The sequence below is a fragment of the Telmatherina bonti genome (genome assembly GCF_933228915.1).
Source record: "Telmatherina bonti genome assembly, chromosome: 1".
Taxonomy (NCBI): Eukaryota; Metazoa; Chordata; class Actinopteri; order Atheriniformes; family Telmatherinidae; genus Telmatherina; species Telmatherina bonti.
In genome coordinates this window covers 42,220,217-42,246,007 of record NC_136619.1, presented here as the reverse complement: position 1 = coordinate 42,246,007, position 25,791 = coordinate 42,220,217, and the positions used below count along the sequence as shown (strand labels likewise).

The 25,791-nt window shown below is 41.9% G+C and overlaps 1 protein-coding gene across 1 annotated transcript in view; it reads right to left on the bottom strand.

The window, feature by feature from the left end:
* Window positions 1-19,382: 19,382 nt before the first annotated feature.
* Window positions 19,383-25,791, bottom strand: part of LOC306755890 (uncharacterized protein) — a 64,801-nt gene continuing 58,392 nt past the window's right edge. Inside the window, exons 23-30 of the mRNA XM_079240456.1 lie at window positions 25,547-25,614; window positions 24,897-24,933; window positions 23,995-24,126; window positions 23,539-23,661; window positions 21,791-21,891; window positions 21,611-21,703; window positions 21,425-21,539; window positions 19,383-20,281 (exon numbers count right to left, since the gene is read on the bottom strand). Of these exons, the coding sequence (XP_079096582.1) occupies window positions 20,123-20,281; window positions 21,425-21,539; window positions 21,611-21,703; window positions 21,791-21,891; window positions 23,539-23,661; window positions 23,995-24,126; window positions 24,897-24,933; window positions 25,547-25,614 (828 nt within the window). The 3' untranslated portion in view covers window positions 19,383-20,122. The remainder of the gene's footprint in view (window positions 20,282-21,424; window positions 21,540-21,610; window positions 21,704-21,790; window positions 21,892-23,538; window positions 23,662-23,994; window positions 24,127-24,896; window positions 24,934-25,546; window positions 25,615-25,791) is intronic.

The window sequence follows — 25,791 nt, the reverse complement described above, 5'->3', positions numbered from 1 at the left end:
ATGACATTCCAGATACTACCATCAAGAACAGGAACAATATTCTGGATACTACCATCAAGAACAGGAACAACATTCTGGATACTACCATCAAGAACAGGAACAACATTCTGTATACTACCATCCAGATCAGGAACAACATTCTGGATACTACCATCAAGAACAGGAACCATGTTCTGGATTCTACCATCCAGAACAGGAACAACGTTCTGGATACTACCATCAAGAACAGGAACAACGTTCTGGATTCTACCATCCAGAACAGGAACAATGTTCTGGATACTACCATCAAGAACAGGAACAACATTCTGGATACTACCATCCAGAACAGGAAGAACATTCTGGATACTACCATCAAGAACAGGAATAACATTCTGGATACAATCATCCAGATCAGGAACAACATTCTGGATACTGCCATCCAGAACAGGAACAATGTTCTGGATACTACCATCAAGAACAGGAACAACATTCTGGATACTACCAGCAAGAACAGGAACAACATTCTGGATACTATCATCCAAAACAGGAACAACCTTCTGGATACTACCATCAGGAACAGGAATAACATTCTGGATACTACCATCCAGAACTGGAAATGTTCCAGAAACTACCATCCAGAAAAGGAAGAAAATTATGGATACTACAATCCAGAACAGGAACAACATTCTGGATACTACCATCCAGAACAGGAACAATGTTCTGGATACTACCATCCAGAACAGGAAGAACATTCTGGATACTACCATCAAGAACAGGAAGAACATTCTGGATACTACCATCAAGAACAGGAACAACATCCTGGATACTACCATCAAGAACAGGAACAACATTCTGGATACTATCATCCAAAACAGGAACAACCTTCTGGATACTACCATCAGGAACAGGAATAACATTCTGAATACTACCATCCAGAACTGGAACAATGTTCCAGAAACTACCATCCAGAAAAGGAAGAAAATTATGGATACTACAATCCAGAACAGGAACAACATTCTGGATACTACCATCAAGAACAGGAACAACATTCTGGATACTACCATCAAGAACAGGAACAACATCCTGGATACTACCATCAAGAACACTAACAACATTCTGGATTCTACTAACCAGAAATGGAACAACATTCTGGATGGTAGTATCCAGAACAGGAATAACATTCCAGATACTACCATCAAGAACAGGAACAACATTCTGTATACTACCATCCAGATCAGGAACAACATTCTGGATACTACCATCCAGATCAGGAACAACATTCTGGATACTACCATCAAGAACAGGAACAACATTCTGGATACTACCATCAAGAACAGGAACAACATTCTGGATACTATCATCCAAAACAGGAACAACCTTCTGGATACTACCATCAGGAACAGGAATAACATTCTGGATACTACCATCCAGAACTGGAACAATGTTCCAGAAACTACCATCCAGAAAAGGAAGAAAATTCTGGATACTACAATCCAGAACAGGAACAACATTCTGGATACTACCATCCAGAACAGGAACAATGTTCTGGATACTACCATCCAGAACAGGAAGAACATCCTGGATACTACCATCAAGAACACTAACAACATTCTGGATTCTACTAACCAGAAAAGGAACAATGTTCTGGATGGTAGTATCCAGAACAGGAATAACATTCCAGATATTACCATCAAGAACAGGAACAATATTCTGGATACTACCATCAAGAACAGGAACAACATTCTGGATACTACCATCAAGAACAGGAACAACATTCTGTATACTACCATCAAGAACAGGAACAACATTCTGTATACTACCATCAAGAACAGGAACAACATTCTGGATACTACCATCCAGATCAGGAACAACATTCTGGATTCTACCATCCAGAACAGGAACAACGTTCTGGATTCTACCATCCAGAACAGGAACAATGTTCTGGATACTACCATCAAGAACAGGAACAACATCCTGGATACTACCATCCAGAACATGAACAATGTTCCGGATACTACCATCAAGAACAGGAACAACAATCTGGATATTACCATCCAGAACAGGAACAACATCCTGGATACTACCATCCAGAACAGGAACAACATCCTGGATACTACCATCAAGAACAGGAACAACATTCTGGATTCTACTAACTAGAAAAGGAACAACATTCTGGATGGTAGTATCCAGAACAGGAATAACATTCCAGATACTACCATCCAGAACAGGAACAACATTCTGGATACTACCATCAAGAACAGGAACAACATTCTGGATACTACCATCAAGAACAGGAACAACATTCTGGATACTACCATCAAGAACAGGAACATTCTGGATACTACCATCAAGAACAGGAACAACATTCTGGATACTACCATCAAGAACAGGAACAACATTCTGGATACTACCATCCAGAACAGGAACATTCTGGATACTACCATCAAGAACAGGATCAACATTCTGGATACTATCATCAAGAACAGGAACAACATTCTGAATACTACCATCAAGAACAGGAACATTCTGGATACTACCATCAAGAACAGGAACAACATTCTGGATACTACCATCAAGAACAGGAACAATGTTCTGGATACTACCATCCAGAACAGGAACAACATTCCATCATTGCAAGAGAACAAACATGCAACAAACACCACAATGTGACCAAGACACTTTGGATTCATTATGAATAGATCTGGAATCTGATAGTGGATCAGAGTGCTTTTGTACTTTTAATCCCATTACTGTCCCGGTGCTGTTCTACTCGTCGGAGATCGTTGTCATCTGTGATAACGGCAGAACCTTCAGACCATCTGGAGGTCTCGAGGTGGAGATATAAACAATGAGCTGATCAGGCTCCTAAACCATCAAAAAAAAACTGCCTCTGGACTCAAATAAAATAGATCCAACAAACTATGAAGTTTGCAGGATAACCTAATTATTTAAGTCAGGTGTGTTGGAGCAGGGACACAGAAAAAAATCTGCAGGTTTGTGACCGGAGCGGGACACCCTGTCTTACAAGCTGCTGGAGTGATTCTGAATGTTTTTACCCGGTATGATAACGCGTTGCTGGAAAGACCTGATCAGGACATATTAATCATCTGATCACTTTGTCCTGGAATATCAATCTGAGCTGCAGTTTCTTCTGCATGACTGTAAACACGTCGTCACCCCCGCGGACCGTCGTGCTCTGACGGGAACGGTCAGGACCATTAAAGAGCAAAACAAGATCTAAACAAGTGAAAATGCATTACTGTAACAATAACTTTCCCAACACACAACAGGAAATCCTCCACACACACTCCGACATGAATAAACATGTACTAAGAATCAAGGACCAGAACAAAACCTCACCAGCAGCTTCACAGCTTCTCCTGTATGTTTCTGTGTGTATGAAATGCATTCAGAGCTCATTATTGTGGAAATGAAAGAATCTTTTTAATTTTTTTTCCAGAGAAATTCCTGCAGGGGAGAAAAAGAGCGAAACTGACTTAATCTGAAGGAGAAATGTGGCAATTAGCAGAAGCTTCTCCACCCAGCAAGGCTCTGCCCTGCATTCCCTCTTTGAAAAGTCGAGTTTTTCTGGGTGCCTGCACATGTAAGTAAATAAACAATTAAGATCTGGAATGTAAGATGAGAGGAAGTTGCTTGTGCTGATCTGTACCATGGTAACCTCACCCTCTATGTTGGTGTTTTCCTAAACTCTCCAGCTTTCTTTCTGGTTTTTATCGTCTTCAAATCCCTCTGATCACATCCATCACGACATGGTGCTGATGTGTGATGTTTATCTTTGTTTACACAACCATCTCCTTGCGTATTTGTTTCTGAAGGAAGTTAGATATATGTACGGTTACATGATGTCTTTAATTTTAAATGATCAATTAGGAATTATTATTCTCCTACAAGTTTACATGGAAATACTAATTCTGAAAGGTTCACATGAAACACATCCTTACTTAATTCCTCTGTAGTTCTGCAGGTTGGGAAGGGTTCTGATTGGACAGTGACGTACTTACGTTTACCGTTAAAGTCGGTAAAAACATAACCTCCTTGGTGGAGGTAATTATGCTACCATGTAAAACTTTCTTTATGAGGCATCAATATCATATTTTTCAATAAACACCTCATTGGCGTAAAATTTATCATTTAGTAGATTATTCACTGTGTTAACATTATTTATAAACCAGTTATGTAGAAAAGTGTTTTGTTTGTGTGTAATATATACGTGTTGTTCCACAGAAAACAGTTATGTGGGGAAACTACGTCGACTCTGCAGCAAGACTCGAATCAGAGACCCATCCAATATGGCGGAGACCCATCCAATATGGCGGCAACTCATCCAATATGGTGGCGACACTTGTTCCCTCTCCAGTGCACAATGAGGAGTCTATGGGTGTTTCTCAATTCAGGGTCTGCACACACCGAAGTGCGCTTACTGCCAGTAAAATGAGACGGCCTCTCTAGTGGATGAGAATTACCCATAGTGCTCCAGTCCTCCGTTGTCTGGCAACTACATATGACAAGTTCATCTAACTACTGATCCCATTCTTCCACAAAAAGACACAAAACTATTTTTAAATGACAGAAAATGGTGCCAGTAATTAAACTTTGATTTATTTTTATTTTCCTCTGTGTGTAAATAAGCAACATGAGGCGGTTTAGACGAGCTCTCCTCTGGCTGACAGCTCATCCTGTCAAGCTGACGGTAACTTCAGGGGAAAATAATTCTTGTTAGACACATATACAGAAGTGTGCGGACCCTGAATTGAGAAACAGCCAATGTAAATATGATGTCTCCGGGTCGTAACATGGAAAACTACGCAATAAGAACTAGTTTCACTGTTATTCTGATTTTTTTTTTTTTATTATTTTTTTGCAGAGAAGGAAGACTATCAAACACAGGAGACAAAACCACAGACATCATATATATGTCTTGGATATGATGTCTACGGACAAAACAATGTGTGGAATATGTGCATCATCAGGACGGGACGAGGTAGGGAGCATGTGCAGAACAATCGGAACAAAGGTTTACGTGACAGAAGAATGAATCAGTTCAGATTAAAAATGTGAATAAACCAGCTACGTACTTCTGAATTAAGTTTAATTCCAAATTAACTTTTTCATTCGGAATTAGGTGTTTATATGCTCATTTTTCACCAGTTTAAAGTGGAATGAACTTTTATTTGAAATTAAAGAGGACTTAAAACTTCCATGTAAACGTGGTCTATGTGGCACATGACACATTTAACATGTGCTCCACATGTACAACCCAATAAGAACCACTGGTTTTTGCAAACTTGTCGTAATCAGTGTGTGAATCACATGTTCTTCACATGTCAAACACATGTTTTTGGAACATTTTCATGAAGAAAATGTTGATCAAATGTAAAAAGATAAAGCACATGTGAACATATGTGAATAACATATAGATCACGTGTTTGAAACATTTATTTTACATGTGATTCAAATGTTTTTTACATATGTGCAACATGCGACCCACATGTACCATTTTCATGTAATACATGTGAAAACATGTGAATAACGTGCTTGCCATGAACATGTGAAGTACATGTTTTTGTAACATTTCATGTCACCCACATGAAAGGAACATGTGAGTCATTTGTAAAGAGCACAAGCAGTTTACATGTGAATCAAATGTGTTTTACACATTGGTCAGGTGTTTGACATGTGAAAACCACATGTAATTTACATTTGATTCACATGTTATTTACATGTTCCACATGTACATGCAAATGTGAACCATATGTGAAGATGTATTTTTGGACCCTGAAAACCACACATCAACCACATGTGAACCACATGTGCATCTCATTTAAAATGCCAAAACCACACGTGGTTCTCATGTGTCTAGACATGTGAATATAGATCTGGAAGCTGTAGTCCGCGTGTGGTTTTCTGAAAGGGAAACCATAACATGGCTTTTATATTCTATGAGCTGGCAGGAATAATTTACTCATTTTAATGTTTTATGGTTCAACCGTCACATTCAGAACACTTCCTGCCATATTTTATTCATTTCTTCTCTTATTTTGAACCATTTTTTTTAAACATTTATGTTTGAATTATTATATAACATGAATACACAAAGCAGATCTGCACGTGAGGTCACCAGAAGATCAAATGACATGATGGGAAATAATAATTTAGTGATGGAATCAGTCACTGAAAGCCGCTTTACCTTCAACAGTTCCATTCATTCTTCCTCAGCATGAAGAGTTCAGGTAAAAGCAGACACTAGAACTTCAAATCAGATTAAACTAACATGAAAAACTTCAACCTTCTCCATGTGACGGCCCCTACATGAACAGCACAGGCCTAATTTCATCTTCATGGACGACAATGCTCCTGCTCATCGAGGCCGCGTCATCAGGGAACGGCTGTTGGAGACTGGTGTACCTCAAATGGAACGGCCTGCACTCTCTCCAGACCTGAATCCCATTGAAAACCTGTGGGATCAGCTGAGCCGTCGTGTAGAGGCTCGAGACCCTGCACCCCAGAACCTCAATGACCTGAGGGCTGCCCTTCAAGAAGAGTGGGATGCCATGCCTCAGCAGGCAATAAGTTGCCTTGTGAACAGCATGAGACGTCGTTGTCAAGCTGTAATTGATGCTCAAGGGCACATGACCAGATATTGAGACGTTCACATTTTTTGTTGTGGTGTAACTACCATTGTTGTTACCTTTTGTGTTGGATGAATTTTTTGAGATGAGGAAATCAGTAGTGCATCCTTCTACTTAAATGTCTTACTTTTATGATATTATATCACTGTAGCATGAACATATTGCATTTTCCATACATTTCCCCTGAAAGCCAAATATCTCTAACTTTTTGTGAGTAGTGTATATGTGTGTGTGTGTGTGTGTGTGTGTGTGTGTGTGTGTGTGTGTATGTACATGTATGTATATACATATGTATGTGCATATACATGTATGCATTGATCTCTTTCTCTTGTTTTCTCTGTTTTCTTTTCCGTTCTCTTTCTGTCTCTCTTCTGTCCTTTCTGGTCAGATCCAGCAGCATAAACTCTGTAACACAAACAATTATCCAAAACAAATAGAAAAATAAAATAAGAATCCAGAAATACAAGGGGATCATTACATCTATAAAAGTTCCCCTTGGCAAAATAAATTTGCTCAGCAGAACACAGCATCCAGAACATCAGTCTGCTGCTTAAATACTGGACAAGACAATTAAAAAAAAAAAAAACAGCCAGTAGAAGTGTAAAAACTTGTTAGCAATATTTAAATATTTTTCATGTGTATGTCTTTCCATCATCAGTTATTTATCGCGAAATTTAAATTTCGCGCAATTCTATCTTATGTTAAACTGATACCTGATTAAATAAAATTCTGTTTATTTGTTGTCATTGCGATCTGATTATACCATCATCTTTTTTTAAATAAACTTTAATAGTTTTGCCATTTTAACTGCGTCTATGCCCCCCCAAAAAATATTTCTTTCTTCTTTTTTCTTCATTATTTCTTCACAGTTTATATAAATATTACTCTGTGTTAACAGCTGAGATAGGCCTGGATTAAAACTTGAATTTCTACTCTGAACCACATCCATGAACACTTCTTGATGAAAAACGTCCGACTGACTTGTTTGCCCCCCACCGAGCTCCAGAACCACAAGCCCCCCCCCCCCCCCCCCCCCCCCCCCCCCCCCCCCCTCCCGGAGCTGCAGGTGCACCAAGGGTTCATTAGTCAGTAGTGATTTAATGCAGCGTTAAATTAGGTTGTAAAGTACGACACACACAGTGTGAGCTGCTGTACTGTCACACAGCAGGCCGCTTGCTGTTTTCTTTCCTTTTACTATCAAACTGCTGTGTTTAGAGATCAGTGAACATCCCAACTACACACACAGTGTTCGCTCAGTCAGAAGCCACAACTATGTCCACAACTTTCAACTTTGTTCAACATTTTTTGTTCGAGGGTTAGCCTCGAAATAACAGGATTGCTGGTTGAGGCGGCAGATTATGGACTATGATCCCGGTTAGAGAATCAAGGCCATTTTATGTTGTTTACAGGCCAAAATGGACGACTGCATTTCCATACGTCTTATCACAGGTGATGACCTCCAATCATCGGACACATTATCAGACGCAGAGAATTTTAGATTTGTTTCTACATGCGACAGGTGAGCTGGTCAAGAAGCACCATAACAGTCTGCTATCTTGAAACTACTGCTGCTGTTAAGGGACAAACAGCACCAATGTGGAATAAGAAGGCGTTATGTTGACTGGTTAAAAGCTCAGAGCTTAAATTTAAAGTCTTTCTGAACTAAAACATCTTATTGAAAGGGAGAAGAGGATTTTATGTATCATTCATCAACATTAGTGGTGACTCAGCAGATTTCTGACTCTCTTAATCAGCCGGTTTAACATCGGTGATGGGCCGATGGTCGGATGCTTTTGGGTGTTCGCAGCTGTTTCTAGGTGTTGATGGACAAAATGTACACTTGTCCTCAAATGTACTCATATCGTTTCATTAAAGAAAAAGCTCAATTTAAAACAGTCACTGAAATAACCAGATACCAAAGTAATGAACAATAACTAAAAATGTGCAAAATTATAATTTAGTCATAAAAGAAAGTGTTTTTAATTTAATTTAGCTGAAAAAACAAAACAAACACATCAGTTCTGGACTAAATAAAGCACTTTTCTGATAAACAGTGGGACAAAATACCTTCCAACAGGTGCGGAAAACACCTGACTGGAGTGGAAACATCAGTAGATCTTTCAACTAAATATTAGTTATGAGTAATGTTACATTTTTTTACTTTATCATTTTTGTTTACCTTTAAAAATATTTCTATTTAACCAGAATTGGAAAATAATACAGTGATTTCCATAAATTGTTTATTTATTATTACTTTAGTCCATTTCAGCTTATTTCCCAGGCAGCTGCTTTTTTTCCTTCTTTCATGGGAGGGTATGAATACATACGATGACGACTGTAATATTTATTTACTTGTATTTGAGGGAAAATGATACAAGTTTGACTCTTTATCAGAGAATCTGATAACTCTACATGACTGCAGCATTATGTTAAAAAGAAAAAAATCTATTCAAGCTTTAGTTAGAAATCAGATAGACAGTCTAATTTACATTTATTTAGAAAAAAAATCACAGTTTTTTGGAAGACTACTGATGTTGTTGTTGATAAAGAGGGTTGTTGGTTTTGAGCATAGATTAGAAATAAGCAACCAGACAGACAGCAGATCCATCTAGGTGTGGCAGCTCTATGTTACCCTACAGGGCTTGTTAGGTGTGTTCATCTCACATCAGGCAGAAAGTCTCATCAGCTGGTGATGAGACGCTCCGAGTGACGTGCAAAGACAACGGAAGCCCGTGTTCACATCCTGAGTCTCATGCGGTTACTTACCGCCAACATGTTTAATTTGACTTGGATGCCGTGTTCGGTTCGGAGTTTTTCTAATAAATACTGCATCACCGCACCAGTGTGCTTACTTTAACTATCACTTTGTGTTTCCTTAGGAGGATATTGATGTTGAAGGAACACTGCTGTTTTATCAGGTTTTCCTCCACAGAGTAGTGAGCAAGGCGTCATGATGCAGGTCGTTTACTACGACAGGAAATGATGTTTTCTTCTCCAACGCTGCTCTGATACTGCAGACACATGAGAGGTACATGTGACGTAAAACATCTCTGCATGAATAATCTGGAAAGCAAATGGAAATATTTTCAAGGTAAAAATATGACGCTTGATATGAAATAAGGGGAAACATGGGGGTGGACTGGATCCTTGTGTGGCTAGCTCCACATTAGCAGCTGTCGAGCTGCTGATACTGGAGTCTGTCTTGTCTTTTACTAAAGAGTCGGGTACATCTGAATTTTCTCTATATTCTTATATCTCCCTCAAGACTCAGATGGTTACACGAAACATTTCCTTCACATTTTCATGCTGTAGCTACTTTAAAACCAGCCAGCAGCCTTGCTAACCTTCTGTTTAAATTAAATAGGATCATATAGTGCTAGCTTAGACAATGCTAAGCTAATAGTTAGCATCTTTATAGTTTATTTTCAGCTCTAATGTGAACTGAGTTCATACACTGTCCCTAAATACACTCACTGAAAACTAAATAAGAAATGGTTTGTCCTCATTAGCCTACATTATTTTAGTGCTAGCATAGAAACATATTAGCACGACTTAGTATGCATATCATAAGTGTTTGTACTTTCACAGGACAAAATGTCATTTAGAAACATTAGGGATGTTTTAAAAGGGTTGATAATTGAACTAATTTAATATTTACTTTAAACTGGCTAGTGCCACCCACAGACTGTATATAAAAGATGGGCGGAGCCTCCGTGACGTCACTCGTAGGTTTCTGAAGAGCTGAATTGAAGCTCGGTGGGCGGTTCCTACCATCACCATCTTAGCAGGGGCATGCGTGTCGTCTCACCCGGAAAATACAAATATGGGCAAAGAGGTGGAGCTGAGAGGGGGGCTGTGAGCGTCATGGTGGATGATTGACATCGAGCAAACTCCGACCTGCCTGTAGCTAAGAGCTAACCGAGCTAACCTGGAGATAACGGGAGCTAACCAGCTAACGGAGGTAAGCGTACTAAAGCTAAGTCACTTTGTTAACTGGTTAAAACTGGTTGTTCTACGTTCTTCTGACTTGAAGCGGGAGGTCGGGTACCTGTCAATCAAAAGGACACGCCCCCAAATATGCTGCATTTTGAGAATAAATTACTTTTAAACGGGCGAGTTAGAAAAAATTCACTCCCCCCACAGTTGTCATGTAGGTAAATCTGACCTATTAAACCTAAAATGGATTTTTGAATCAGGCTGTAAACATGTTTATTCCTGCTGTAAACATGTTAAGTTCTGCTGTGAAGTTGGTCTTTTTAACATGGGAGTCTATGGGGATTTGCTCTGTTTTGCAGCCCCTAGTGGATGAAGGGGGAACTGCAGTTTCATGCACTTCCACATAGGCTTCACTTTTAACCACTGGAAGTTGCTGCTTGGTGCCACCCTGGCGAACCCTCCAGCTCCGCCTCTGGCTCTGACTTATAAGCATACAAGAGTGACGTATTTCTGAGGGGAAAAAAAACAATTTTCTTGTTAGATATTAGGAAAAATCGATTTGATAAAACAGGGGCTCAGATTGTTTTTACTCTTTTGATCCAGATCTGATGATGAAAGGAATTTAACAGTCTTCACCTGGAGACTTTCTGAGCTGCTGCATCGTTTTACAACAATCTTCGCATCTCAACCTTTTTTTTATTTATTTATTTTTTATTAAATCTCTTTCCTAGAAATCCCTGCGCTCCTTTCTGGCTCAGACTTTCTCGGTGTATAAATATCTTCTGGACCTGCTTTATCATGTACAGTAGAAGGAGTTTGGGGTCTTATTGGTATCCAGGGAGGACACTGTTGCTATGGCAACTAATGAGCCACACTGGAAGTGGTGGGGGGGTCATGCATGTAGTAGAGGAGGTAAAGCTGCTGAAGTGGGTCGTTTTACTTAATATTTCTATGGAGATCGATGATGAAATTAAACCTGTGATGGTTTTTATCACATTAGCATGTTTAGATTTCTGGACAGCAGGTGGTCGTTTCCATGGCTGCATAAGAAACTGTAAAACCACAGCCTCAGACCGACAAGGTGTCTGTAAGGACATGTCCGCAAGCAAAACCAATTCCCAAGGCGATGAAAAGCAGTCTGATGGCTGAGAACGGTGGAGCGCTGGATCACAGATGACCTAACACTCCCTCTCACATCCAGCAGTCTGCAGAGCAGGAGGGATCTCCATGCAGCCGTCTCTCAACACCCGCAGCAGACCTAATTCCAAAGTGGGACATTATATAGGGCACACTGTAAAAACTGTAGAGCTAAAACAGGAGCAGAAGGTGAGAGAAGCAATGCAATGAAGTGTTGCATCCAAACAAAAAGCACACACAGGCACATGTAGCGGAGTAAAAATGTCTGTTGCAATAATAATTTATTATGAAAACTGTTGAGTTATTTTATTATTGTCAGACCGTCCATTTGTTTCGTACTGTTACCACGGTTCCTAGGAACCGGTTGTAGTGTGGGGGCCGTAATTAACGATGCACCATCGCTGCATGTGTGACTTTTTGCAGCTTTGTGGGAAAAGCTCGGAAATCATTGCATGGGTAAGATGTGCTGCAGTTCCGTCTCTTTTATTAAACTAACTGGATGAAGGAAGTCTTGTATTAACGTAAACTTTCGAAGGACGCAATTGCATTACTGCCGTTCTGTTCCTTTGGTTTTCTCGTACGCTTCGGTCGGTACAAACGGCTGCTAACGTAGCTAAACGTGTCGGGAACTATGCCTCGTTCCCCTCTGAGCGGCTGCTGGAGACAGAGACCATGTCACTAGCTGTGTTTCCATTACACCTTGAGTTACGCAAAAAATATCACAATAAAAAATACAGCAAATGAAGAAAAACCTACATTTCGAAAAAAGACTGAAATGTAGCTAAAATGTTTTTCCGCTCTCATGATGAGGTTTTTCGGACGTTTTGAAATAGAAATGTATTGCAAAAGTGAAATGGAAACCCTTTTTTCACATTAACGTGTCCGAGACGTGATGTGGAGGGTCATGTGACCAGTTTATTTTCGGTAAAGATGACGCGGTGCGGAAAACAATCAGCAGCAAACTTTATAGTTTTAGAAAACAAAATGAGGGAGAAAAGCTTCAGAAAGCCGCAACAAAATCTCTGCAGCAAGTAGAAAACCCCAAAATAACGCGACGAGGCTACCTCGCATTAGCTATAGTTCTCGTAAAGTCTCATTTGGCCAACAAGATTTTCAGAAATTTTAGGTTTTTAAACACTGTTTAATGGAAACGCATGCAAATCGCAGTTGCTTGTCAAAACTCACAAATGTTGCTTTTATTTTGCAAAAAAATGAATGGAAACGCAGCTCTTGTTTGAGACTTTACTGCACCCTTCATGCTTTACGCACCTGCGTGTTACGCTACTTAACCGTTGTTCCCGTTATGTGTCCTGTTGTTCTGGACTGCACAAGCGAAGTCGGTGACTGTTAAAGGAAATATTTAGTCGAAAAAGAAAACTCAACATTGAGCACAGACATTTTATTGTTTTGTATCATCTTTTCACCTATTTTAATGTTTCATCTCATGGTATTTGGTCTAAAAGATATTTGAAGTACCTTGATGGCTTGTAAGTTACTCTTTTATTTCTATTTTATATTATTAGATGGTTTATTAAAAAAAAGCAGCTGGGAAACCATAGTATGGGGAGCAGAGAGAGACGATGCCACTGCATCTTAACTGCACCCCTCATGCAGAATAAATGTGCCGACTCTGATCCCTGGTGTGGCGTTGTTATCTGTCAGCAACCATTCAAGAGCTGCTACACACAGGTACCATGGTAATGGTTACCAGCATCTTTACTTCAGATGATCCAATATAGTCATTTACTTCAGATTAAAGTCAGAATATCATTTTATTCATAGCCTGGAAGGTCATGCTGGACATGCATCTCTTCTTCCAGGGACTTCTAGTGAAATTAGAAACAGATGAGACTGGTTCTAATCAGATGTACCAATGAGAACACCAGAGCTTCAGGTAAAATAACATTTTACTTTATTTACTTAACATAAAGTTAGAAAAACACAAACTATAAAATCCCTCCAGAGGAAGGGAGAGTCAGTAGCAGCCAGCTAATCAATACTCTGATTACCTCTAAAAGCAGAAGTTAGCATCAGCAATGACCCCAGAACAACAGCTGTTGCTGGATGTGAAGGTTTAAGGCCTTTTAACACCAGGACCGACACGAATACACGACACAAAACTGCAAACATTTTGGAGGTGAAATATCGCCGTTTTGTCTGAGTGGTGAATTTATGGAGATTAAATTCCCACTCAGAAAGTGTGTTGTTATGAATGATGGATGAAATCAGAGCAGACTATCAGCTTCACAAACCCAGAAGACATCAGAGATCAGACTTTCGATCAGATGTCACTCCAGTAAGAGACGATCGACCCGGACCGGATAATTAATAAAGATTTATTACAATATGGTAGAAATACAAGCTTGTATTCTCACGTTGGGAAGCAGAGAAAAAGCCTCACAGAAACGGCACATTTATCACATTGCTTTTACACGATCTACTCAGAGTCAGGTCACACTGCTCTCCTTGATGCTGTCCATCTGACTTAAAGTACGCTGCCAGAAAAGCATTTTCTACAACATCTGCGAATAAATGAAGAAGATTCTCATGTTCACATCAGCCTTTCTGATCCGAGTCCGTTTGCTTGGAAAATCCACTTTCTGTGTGGAAATGTGAATTTACAAAACTAATTCTGATTTGGATCAAAGAACTTGACGTCTATAAACTATAGAATGTATATAACGGAACGGCGTTGCTGCTTTTGAAAAACGAATGGTAATAATAAAAGTATCTCTGCTGGGTTTTTACCACAGACTGTATATAAAAGATGGGCGGAGCCTCCGTGACATCACCGATTAGTTTCTGAAGAGCTTAATTGAAGCTCGGTGGGCGGTTCCTACCATCTCCATCTTGGCAGGGGCATGCGCGTTGTCTCGCCTGGAAAATACAAATATGGACAAAGAGGTGGAGCTGAGAGGGGGGCTGTGAGCGTCATGGTGGATGATTGACATCCAGTGAACTCCGCGCTTTCTGTAGCTAAGAGCTAACCGAGCTAACCCGGAGATAACAGGAGCTAACCAGCTAACGGAGGTAAGCGGGCTAAAGCTAAGTCACGTTGTTAACCGGCTAAAAACCGCAGTTGTTCTACGTTCTTCGGACTTGAAGCAAGATATCGGGTACCTGTCAATCAAAAGGACACGCCCATAAATATGCCAATGCATTGAGTTTATCACAGCCGGGCTCTCCCTTAGAGATAGGGTGAGGAGCTCGGTCATCCTGGAGGAGATCAGAGTAGAGCCGCTGCTCCTTCGCATCGAGAGGAACCAGTTGAGGTGGCTCGGGCATCTGGTCAGGATGCCTCCTGGACCTCCCTGGTGAGGTGTTCCAGGCACGTCCCTCTGGGAGGAGACCCCGGGGAAGACCCAGGACACGCTGGAGGGATTATATCTCTCGGCTGGCCTGGGAACGCCTCGGGATCCCCCCGCAGAGTTGGCAAATGTGGCTGGGGAGAGGGAAGTCTGGGCTTCCCTGCTTAGGCTGCTGCCCCCGCGACCCGACCCCGGATAAGCGGCAGAAGATGAATGAAAATAACCAAATATAAAGTCATCATAAAATAATTATAATTTAAAAAAAAAAAGCTCAATAATTTGGATTCAACCAGTAAAATATTAAAACAAAACATCGTCTCCAGTAAAACCAGAATCTTCATCATGACATCTGATTGGCTGGAGCAACATGCAGCTGGTTTTTACCTCCGTCAGCTCAGAGTCGCTACAACATTTACAGCAGAATTTATCCCAATATTTTGACTGATAGATATGAAAGTATCGATACACCCATACCAGGCCAGAGGATGGAAGGTCACACTTTGTTTGCAGATGTACTTAAACTTTAAATCTGCTAAACTTTCCTGCATCTATTAACCGGTTCCCCAGCGAGCATGCTGTTTGGGACCACGAGGATTAAACATCTCCTCGTTCACGTGGAGGAGGTTACCGTTGATGCCATCCATCCTGTGGTTGCCAGGGTGATGAAAGTGGGACGACTGGTGATGGTATCTCAGCTGATTTTCTGCCTGCTTCCATGGGGTCTTCAGCTAGTCTGGGTGGACTGGCAACGACTAAACAGCAGCAGAAACTGACATGTTTTGTGTTTCACACACACTGAGGTCATTTTTTCGCCACCAGCAGAACACACCATCGTCTCTCTCCATCCATCTCTGAAAGCACATTAATCACAGCGGTCTCCCACGTTTTCACCTCCACCTCCTCTCCACCCCTCCTCCAGTCAGAGGACTGGTGCAGGAGGCAAGTGGGTCACCAGCAACCAGAGGACCGAGAGATAGATGGAGGGCTGCAGATCTGCTTTCATGAGAGCCGAGTCTGAGCAGCTCGGGTTTGTAAAGGCGGTGATTCATCTCCATCAGCAGCAGAAGCCTGAACCAGGACTTCATCACGTCAGTCAAACCATGGAACTGAGATTTATTTCACCTCTGATCAGAACCTAAAAGCCTTTTATAGCAGGAGGAGCAGAGGGTTCCCTGAGGAAGACCCACCCTTCCTCTAACAGGACATCATGTCGTACAAGTCACATGAGAGAGGAAAGAGGAGGAAGCTCTTCATTAATATTCATGACTGAAGACTGGCCTCAGAGCCATAAATTAGTGATCATATCCTGGAAAAACTGGGAAACTGGGCCAAGTCCGTAAGCAGAGGAGGAGACACAGGACTCACCTCTTTGACTCGCCCATTTCAGGGCTGAGTCAGGTGAGATTAAACAGAAAAGCTTCCACTACATGTTGGTAGACTTCGCCCTCTGGTGGCTTCATGTGGACATCACATCCAACATGAAGTTTCCTCGCCCATCCATGTTCTAGTCCACATGTTCCAGTTCAGGGTCAAGGCTGGAGTCTAGCTCAGGAATCACCAGAATCTGGTGTAGAGGACGGCTTCAGCTCACTGTCTACATAAAATCGACACTGTTTGCATCTCTGAGGTTTATTACAAACTGTAAAAGCATGACCCATCATTGTGAATGTATTCTAGAGTAGGATGGCCTTCGTTGTCCATCAGGAGACCGGAGCATTGGTATATTTTTATTTATAAGGCTGCTGCCCTATATCTGGGATTTAATCACACAGAGATGTGTTGATTCTTAGTTTTTGCAATCGAACGATCATTTGATGCTTTCTGTTCCATTTTCCGGCACAGAACTGGGAAAACGGGTCTTTGTCTACTCCGCTCTGTCTACGTGGAACTCTTTGCAGAGACTGGAAATCGTCCCAACTTATACCTTTGAACAGTTTTAAGTTTAGAGTGAGAGATTTTGAGATGTCCTCCTTTAGTTGTTAGTGCTTTTAATTATTTGTTCTGTTTAAGTGGTAACATGTAAACTGCCTGGAACTCTTGGCCAGGACTCCCTGGAGAAAGAGGTTCTTAACCTCAATGGGACTTTCCTGGTGAAATAAAGGTTAAATAAAAAAATAAAGATGAGAGACGGGGACAACCTGGACAGGTGAGCGGTCCAACAGAGTGAGACAACCCCTGAGTGACCAGGCAGCCTTCTGATACGTCTTTGGATGGTGGGAGGAAGCCGGAGAACACATCTGTAGGAGCCATAAATGTAGTTTATGTGGGGAATTATCACCTGGTGGATGGTTGGTGTTACTGTTGTCATGGTAATATGGATTGGGGTCGTGTGGATCGGTGTCGGGCTGAGAAGTTAAAAGGGCACTGTCAGCCAGTCACTCAGGTTCTACTGGAGAGGAGGGCTGGGAGGCTGTAATTTTTGTTGAGCGCTCTAGTTGGTGCATATTTTACGTTGCTCACTGACATATTAAACTGGTGAAGTTCCATCGTATCCAATAATCAGGCGGTTTATGTAACAGTTTCCAATAAACAAGTCTACTATATCTGTGACCTATGTGCGTCATTTGGGAACCACCAACAGCGCGTAAAACACACAGACCGGACCCAGTCGTCGCCAACATCCACGAGGAGAACGTGGAAACTCCACACAGCAAGGCCGCCGCTCGAGCTCAGGGCTCCAGCTGACTGAAACCTCCACCTCCACCCCACCTGGTGAAAATGGAAGCAACACATCCACCAGGGCAACATGCTGTAAGAACAACGTCCAATGTTCTTCCATTATTACCATTATTATTACTGCTATATTGATGTTACACACTGTCCAATGCCAGTCGTTCTTCATGTTTACACACCTGGACTTCATCTTGCACTTGTCCCTGCCTTTTGGCCCATCATGGCTGGGATAGACTCCAGCGTCCTGCTACCCGGTTAGGACAATGGATGGAAGGCTGGATTATCCAATGGGCTTTATGGACACGGGCCCAGGGGCCCACACACCCTTAGGGCCCATGTAGGGTATAACCCAGCAGTTCCATTTTACTGGAATGGATCTTGGACAACTGAATAAAATAATATCATCAATGTAGGCTCTATTAATGTCTGGAAAATGCATTTTATTTAAAACAGTAAAAAAATATATATATTCAATTCTGTTCTGTTCTACAGTGATACAGGAGATGCTTTTCTCCAAAGCGACCCACATCTGAGAGGGAGAACAACACAAGCAAACAGTAGAGGATCATTAATACGTTAAAGTCCAAGTTAAAATACAGATATTTTATCACAGGATGGTAGTAAATAAATTCTACGCAGTTGGTAGGAACTACTTTTCCTTCCGCCTGCCATTCATCTGTGAAATAAGCATCAAGTTAGCATCAGAATATTGTGTATACAGTGAGGTCATGATGAGGAAGAGGAGGAAGGAGGAAGAGGTGAGGTGAGGGTAAGCTAGACAGAGTCTTTTGAGACTGAAAGCAGGTACTATTAGTTACTAACTGGTACCACCAGGAAGAAAACGTGGAGCTGGGATTTTATGCCGTCAGCCAGGTTGAGGAGTTTTAGTTCATTTTTCAGACCAACACATCCTGTTTACTTGCGTGAAGTATGAAATATGTTTTAGAAGTAGTACTACAGTAAATATCAGTATGAGCTCAGCTTGGAGTGATACTGTGTGTGTCAGTCTGTACGGATGCTGCAGAGGCTGCATGTCATTAAATAATCAGTAAAACAGACGTTGTGGGGATTAAAATAAATAAAAATATGGCTAAAAAATATTCAACATGCAAATATTTCCCCTCAGGGATGAATAAAGTAGCTTTGATTTGATATTGTGGCATTTATATGATTTTATTCTGTTTTTTTTTTGTTAATTTAAGTTTAAATCAGAAATTATTCTCCACAGATGTACCCATCAGTATTTTTCCCTTCAATTTAGGCTGCTTTAAAGATCAAGTATCTGCATGAGCTCGGTATCGCTGATACTAGATTGGTGGTGATACCAGGTGATGGCTTTGTTCTCGGAGTGTGAAATGGTTTCTGCAGAACAGAAACGCTGAAGCCAGCCTTCCTACCATCTAACATCCACACCGACGCTTTAATTTAGCAACGTTCAGGTCGATACGGGAACAGCGATGCCTCCAATACGTCCCAGATGGATTTTCATGCTATAATGTTGATATTTTAGTCAGTTTGAGACAAAAATGAGATTCGCACGTTTGTTTTCTTTACAGTTTGTGACTTTATCGGCCAAAATAAAACTCAGTTTCCTGACAGAAGAGAATTTAATCTTTCCTGAAGTGGCTTTGCTTTGAGGTTCTGCACTGCAGGTCAGAAACCGCTAAATAAAAACAGGAGACAGTGAAGAGGTCTTCAACAGAGTTTATTGTGTTGGAGACATTAAAGTTCACCTCCAGTCAGTATTGCACAAAGTTCACGTCGTCATGGAGACGACTGCGTCGCTAACTCTTAAAAACAGAGGCAGTAGACAAAATATGTCCTTTTTCAGTAGTTTCTTTCATAAATAGATTCAATGTTTTCGCCCAACTTTATGTACAGATCATCGCCCCAGAAACCGAGAAGTCCGCCATTATTATTAATATCTTTAAATTAAAACAACATCAGCAGGAAAATATACAGTCAGAGAAGATATGAAAGGCAAATATACACACCTACTGTACAGCAAACAAATACAGGAAAACCTTAAATCATACAGTATGTACTTTTGTTTGAACGTATACCGCGGTGTCCCGCCCGTTAGCGGAGCGAGACGCTCCACCGGCTTTCCAGGTTAAAGGTGTCGCACTTCAGTGCATAGTGTCAACTCAGCATTATGATTCTGTGCAACGTACGAACATCAGGCGGGAAAACGACGCAGCAGCTGCTGCCAACGTTTGACTTTTGGGTTTGACAGCTGAGGAAGGCATCGGAGATGGAGAGGTGACTAAAAACAAGCCCGACTGAAAAACAAAACGCTTTAAGGCTCGTTTTACCTGCTGTGAGATCAGGAGGGAGCGACGGCGTTTCTCTGTGGCTGTAAAACCGAAGTGAAAGCACCTCCTTTCTGCCTCGCCCTGCAGATTGTGTGCATGAAGTAAAAGCGTGTGTTTGGCGTTCCTACAAGCCGCCGGAGAGGCACATGAGGACGAGCACGTGCAACGTGAGCAGATACGCCAGGAAGAAGTAGCGCGAGCGGGCGCGGCTCGTCAGGAGTCTGGAGAAGTAGAGGCTGCGGCCTCGGAGCCACCGGCGACACGCCACCACGCCGCCTTTCACCTGCAGGAGCGAGCAGTGAACAGGTTTAGAGGAGGAAGAGGATGCTGTCAGTGCACATGCTGAAGATAAGATGCTGCCGGAGCAACACCAAACAGAAAAATGTCATTTTCATTTTCATTTTCATGACAAGCTGCAAACAGATTTCCTGCAGAAATCCAGACAAAACAAACATGAAATAATTTTATTCTTCTGCAGAATAAAAACAGCAAATATTCATAAAAACTCTCCTGCACCAGTTTGCTTTGTTTCTTCTTCTCTGTTTTCTTGCTGCGACTCTTTATCGCAGAAGAAGAATGAAGCATGCACCTCCACCACTTCTCTCATTCCCAGGTTTCATTCATTCATTCAACATCCTAACCGCTTATTAGGGCGAAAGGCGGGTTACACCCTGGACAGCTTGCTAGTCCATCGCAGGGCTCATTCCCAGCTTCTAAAATCTAATCCAACTTTATTTATAAAGCACTTTAAGAACAAAATGTTGCATAAAACAGCAAAAACTAAACAAATAGGAGCCAATAAAATCAGATCAGTAAACAGGCTGCGGGTCCTCGGAGCATCCGATCGACTGATCTGAAACATTCTGCAGCATCAATGAGCTAAAAAGAGATTTTATTTTCTTTGCTTGGTTTGAACCAAAGCTGCATGAAGAAAACTTCATGCAGAAACTTCATGCAGAAAAAAGAGCCAAATTAAAAGGTATCATGTTGGATAACGTCAAATAAACAATGAAAAATATAATAACTAGGATGGAAAGTGTCCTATCAGGACTCTGTCAGCAGACGCCTCTGGAGCAGCTATCCTGCAGGTTGTTGTTCCTGCGCTGAAACAAACCCGACTGAAATCAACGTGAAGAGATTGACAACAAGCTGCTGGATCCATCTGACCTGAATGAGGTGTGTTAGAGCAGGGAAACAACACACACCTGCAGGACAGCGGCGATGGAGGACCAGAGTTTTGACTCGGAGGCCTCCAGTGGTGGAGGCCAGGACTACCGTCTCAACATGCTGCTTCTGATTCGTTGCTGCTTTAAGTGGAAAAATCTCGTCTTTACGACCGTTTTTATCGACTATCAGGCTGGAAACCGTTTGAGGCCCAGGTGTCTGAAGACCTGAAAGCTGAAAGAATGTGTGAATTCTTCTGTACCTTCCGGGTTAGCAGAGGCTGGTTTGGGTTGAGACTGAGAGTTTCCCACTCCTCCTCTGTTTCCATGTCGATGCTGAAGTCCCGCAGAGCGTCTCTGGTCGGGCTGGAGGCGACGCTGAGCCACAAAGACACACTTTCAGAACCACGACAGTCTATCATGAAACCAGGAGGCTCCTATCGACTCACCTCTTTGCTCGGTCTTCAGCGAGACGCAGAGCCTCCTCAGTCGTCTCTCTCCTGGCTCTCTCTTCGGCCAAACTCAGCTCCATTTCGAGCAGCCTTCACACACAAACATTGATATTTCCATGACGTCAAGCAGTTCAGAGACAGTCAGCGGGTTAAAGGAACGAGGACTTATATGGTCACCTTTCTCTGAGCTGAGTGGCTTCAGCAGGATCAGGGATCACAGAGTCGTTGCTCCTCTCCTGTGGAGCTCCTGGAGCAACTTCAGTATATGCTGAACTCTGCTGGGAGGCACAAAAACAGGTATGAACAGGTAGGAACGGGTAAGAAACATGTAGGAACAATCAGGAACAGGTAGTAAATAAGAAGTAAACAGGTAGAAAACAGGTAGGAACAGGCAGTAAACAAGTAGGAAACAGGGAGGAATAGGAGGGAACAGGTAGGATTTGGTGGGAACAGGTAGATAACAGGTAGGAATAGGTGGGAACAGGGAGGAAACAGGTAGGACTTGTTGGGAACAGGTAGGATTTGTTGGGAACAGGTAGGAAACAAGTAGGAATAGGTGGGAACAGGTAGGATTTGTTGGGAACAGGTAGGAAACAGGTAGGAATAGGTGGGAACAGGTAGGATTTGGTGGGAACAGGTAGATAACAGGTAGGAATAGGTGGGAACAGGGAGGAAACAGGTAGGACTTGTTGGGAACAGGTAGGATTTGTTGGGAACAGGTAGGAAACAAGTAGGAATAGGTGGGAACAGGTAGGATTTGTTGGGAACAGGTAGGAAACAGGTAGGAATAGGTGGGAACAGGGAGGAAACAGGTGGGACTTGTTGGGAACAGGTAGGATTTGTTGGGAACAGGTAGGAAACAAGTAGGAATAGGTGGGAACAGGTAGGATTTGTTGGGAACAGGTAGGAAACAGGTAGGAATAGGTGGGAACAGGTAGGAAACAAGTAGAAATAGGTGGGAACAGGGAGGAATAGGTGGGAATTGGTAGGATTTGGTGGGAACAGGTAGGAAACAGGCAGGAATAGGTGGGAACAGGGAGGAATAGGTGGGAACAGGTAGGATTTATTGGGAACAGGTAGGATTTGGTGGGAACAGGTAGGATTTATTGGGAACAGGTAGGATTTGGTGGGAACAGGTAGGAAACAGGTAGGAATAGGTGGGAACAGGTAGGAATAGATGGGAACAGGTAGGAAACAGGCAGGAATAGGTGGGAACAGGTAGGAATAGATGGGAACAGGTAGGAAACAGGCAGGAATAGGTGGGAACAGGTAGGAAACAGGCAGGAATGGGTGGGAACAGGCAGGAATAGGTGGGAATTGGTAGGATTTGGTGGGAACAGGTAGGAAACAGGCAGGAATAGGTGGGAACAGGTAGGATTTATTGGGAACAGGTAGGATTTGGTGGGAACAGGTAGGAAACAGGCAGGAATAGGTGGGAACAGGTAGGAATAGATGGGAACAGGTAGGAAACAGGCAGGAATAGGTGGGAACAGGTAGGAAACAGGCAGGAATGGGTGGGAACAGGCAGGAATAGGTGGGAACAGGGAGGAATAGGTGGGAACAGGTAGGATTTATTGGGAACAGGTAGGATTTGGTGGGAACAGGTAGGAAACAGGCAGGAATAGGTGGGAACAGGTAGGAAACAGGCAGGAATAGGTGGGAACAGGTAGAAAACAGGTATGAACAGGTAGATGGAAAGATCCTCCATGGGTTTCAGTCCCGAATCCCATGGAGGATCTTTGATCCGATACCAGATCTTGGAGAAAAACTACTGCAGCTGGATGGAAATAAATCTTGTGAGGTTGCAGAATTTTCATAGAGAAAGATGCTGGAATCAAAGGCGGTCCAATCAGATAAAGAATATTTGAGGTCATGAGGCCTATGCAGGTGGTGAGAGCAGCATGCAGGTGTTCCATATTTTTTACCTGTGCTTGGCCTTGGATCTGGCTTTCCAGCCAGTGGCAGCGGTTCTGGGTGTCCCTCAGCGTTTGGGAAACGGCCCTCAGCTGAGCTGCGACAGAACCTCTCTCCTCCACTGCCTGCTGCAGCTGCGAGGAAACACAAACACTCCATGGTCAGTGATGCTGCTGCATCCTGATCGACATCGACCGAAGATCAGCAGAAGATCAGCAGCAGATCTGTTCTCAGGCTAAAAAACCACCCTACAACTGGTCAATATGCAGAAGCATCACGGTAAACTGTTGATTTACAAATTGCAGCTCTTGATACAACCTGTCAACCTGATTCTAATGACCAAAATTTACCTCCTCAATTATCTTATAATGAATAGTTTCTCCTTTTGGTTTTTTAACTTTTCTGAGCCTCCGTTGACTAAAACTAAAATTAATACGCATTTTCATCCAAAGAACACGGTTTCCTACCTTGGTGTTGATCTGCTGCAGGTACTGGTCCCGCTGTTGGATCTCATAAATACAGCGCTGCAGGTCTCGATGCAGCTGGATCCTCTCCGCCTCCTCTAGTCTGCCCGGCGCTGCCGAAGCGACGGCTTCCTGCTGCGTAGAGGGGAGAAAAAAACCACCATAAATAATTCACTTCATTCTCCAGCTCAGAAAATACAGATAAAAAACTATTTCTTTCATATTTAAACATGAAACTGTGTTAAGGGTGTGACATGAATTAATAAAAATCCAACCAACTCGACACAAAAACATGGATTAGTTTGATTTCTGCGAATGCGCCGTTAGTTTGAGTCGGGCGTGTTGCGGCTGAGAAACCTATAAAACCTGCAGGATCTTTGAATTCACCGAGTGAAAGAGTAAAGTCGAGGCGGTGGAAGATTTCAGGCTCTAACAGAGATACTCTGCATGAACTGTGAAGCTTTAACTGTCGGTGCAACAGACACACTGTCCCAAATATTTCACTCAAACTGATGAATATAAGTTTATATCTGGTAAAAAGGGAATTATGAGACGTGGAATAAAAGTAGTTTAATTCCAGTGGATTTGTTTTGTATCTGATGAGCACGACGAGTCACCTGAAAACCTGCAGAACTGGTGGGACTGAATTTTTCATTCCTTTATTCTAGCGGATTTTATAGCTTGACGTAATGTCTGGAGATCTGTCTGTAAATAAAGTTTATCATGGAGGAAAATAAACTTCACGTAAGAAGAACAAAACTGAAAGACGTGCACGGATCTGCAGGACGAACTTCTCTGACGACTTATTCACATCATTATCGACATGAAGCGACTCAAAGTTCTGCTGGGAGGGAATCCAGAAGCTTCTCTGGTGGAAACCAGTAACCTTAACCAGTTTAACTCACCTTAACTGGAGGAGGTTCCTTCTTCTCAGCCTCAGACCTGCAGAACAAAAAACCTTCAGTATCATGAAAAGTCAATGTGTGGCAGACAACCGCTTGCAAAAATATTACAGTAGATCTGGGAAATGAAATGAAATAAAATTCAATTAAAACATGTAAAATAAAAAAAAAATATTAAAAAGTTGTTATGTAATAAATTAAAAGAAATTAAGTATATAGATAAAAGAAAATAAACAAATACAGGTACCAGACAGAGATAAATAGAACTGATCAGTAAAAACAGATGAACAAATCAAAATAATCAACTTAAAGCAGGAAATAAATAGGTGAATAAAGAGATGACTAAAATACAGAAAGTCAAATGAACAAAACAAAATAAAAAAGAGGAACAGAGGAAAAATGAGAGAATCTACAGAAGAGTAGAGAAAAAGTAAATGCAGGTACTGGATAAACTGATAAATAGAATAAATAAATAAAAAGTAGATCATTTGAACAAAATATAAAATATAAAAACCAGATGAATAAAGAGAATAATGAATAAATACAGTGACTCATTAAACAAACAAGTAGAAAAATAAAAATACCGACAAACACATTTAAAACCACTAAGTTAGTGGAAAAGAAGAGAAAAATAGAATAAAAGTTGTTTTTACTTCGTCTCTGCAGCTTCCTGGTGTCGGCTGACTTCAAGGTGTTGCTCTTCGGCCTTCGGCCTCCTCTCCTGCAAACAGCAAACAAACAAACGATGTGAAAACGCCGCGGCGGTCCGAGAGGAAGCGTCCAGCAGCGTCCCAGTGAACAGAAAGCCCATGCCAGTGGAAGTGATGGTTCGTCTGCAGACCCAGCATGCCGGTGATGGAATGAAGTGCAAGCAGGAACAACACCCAGATGAAGCCGA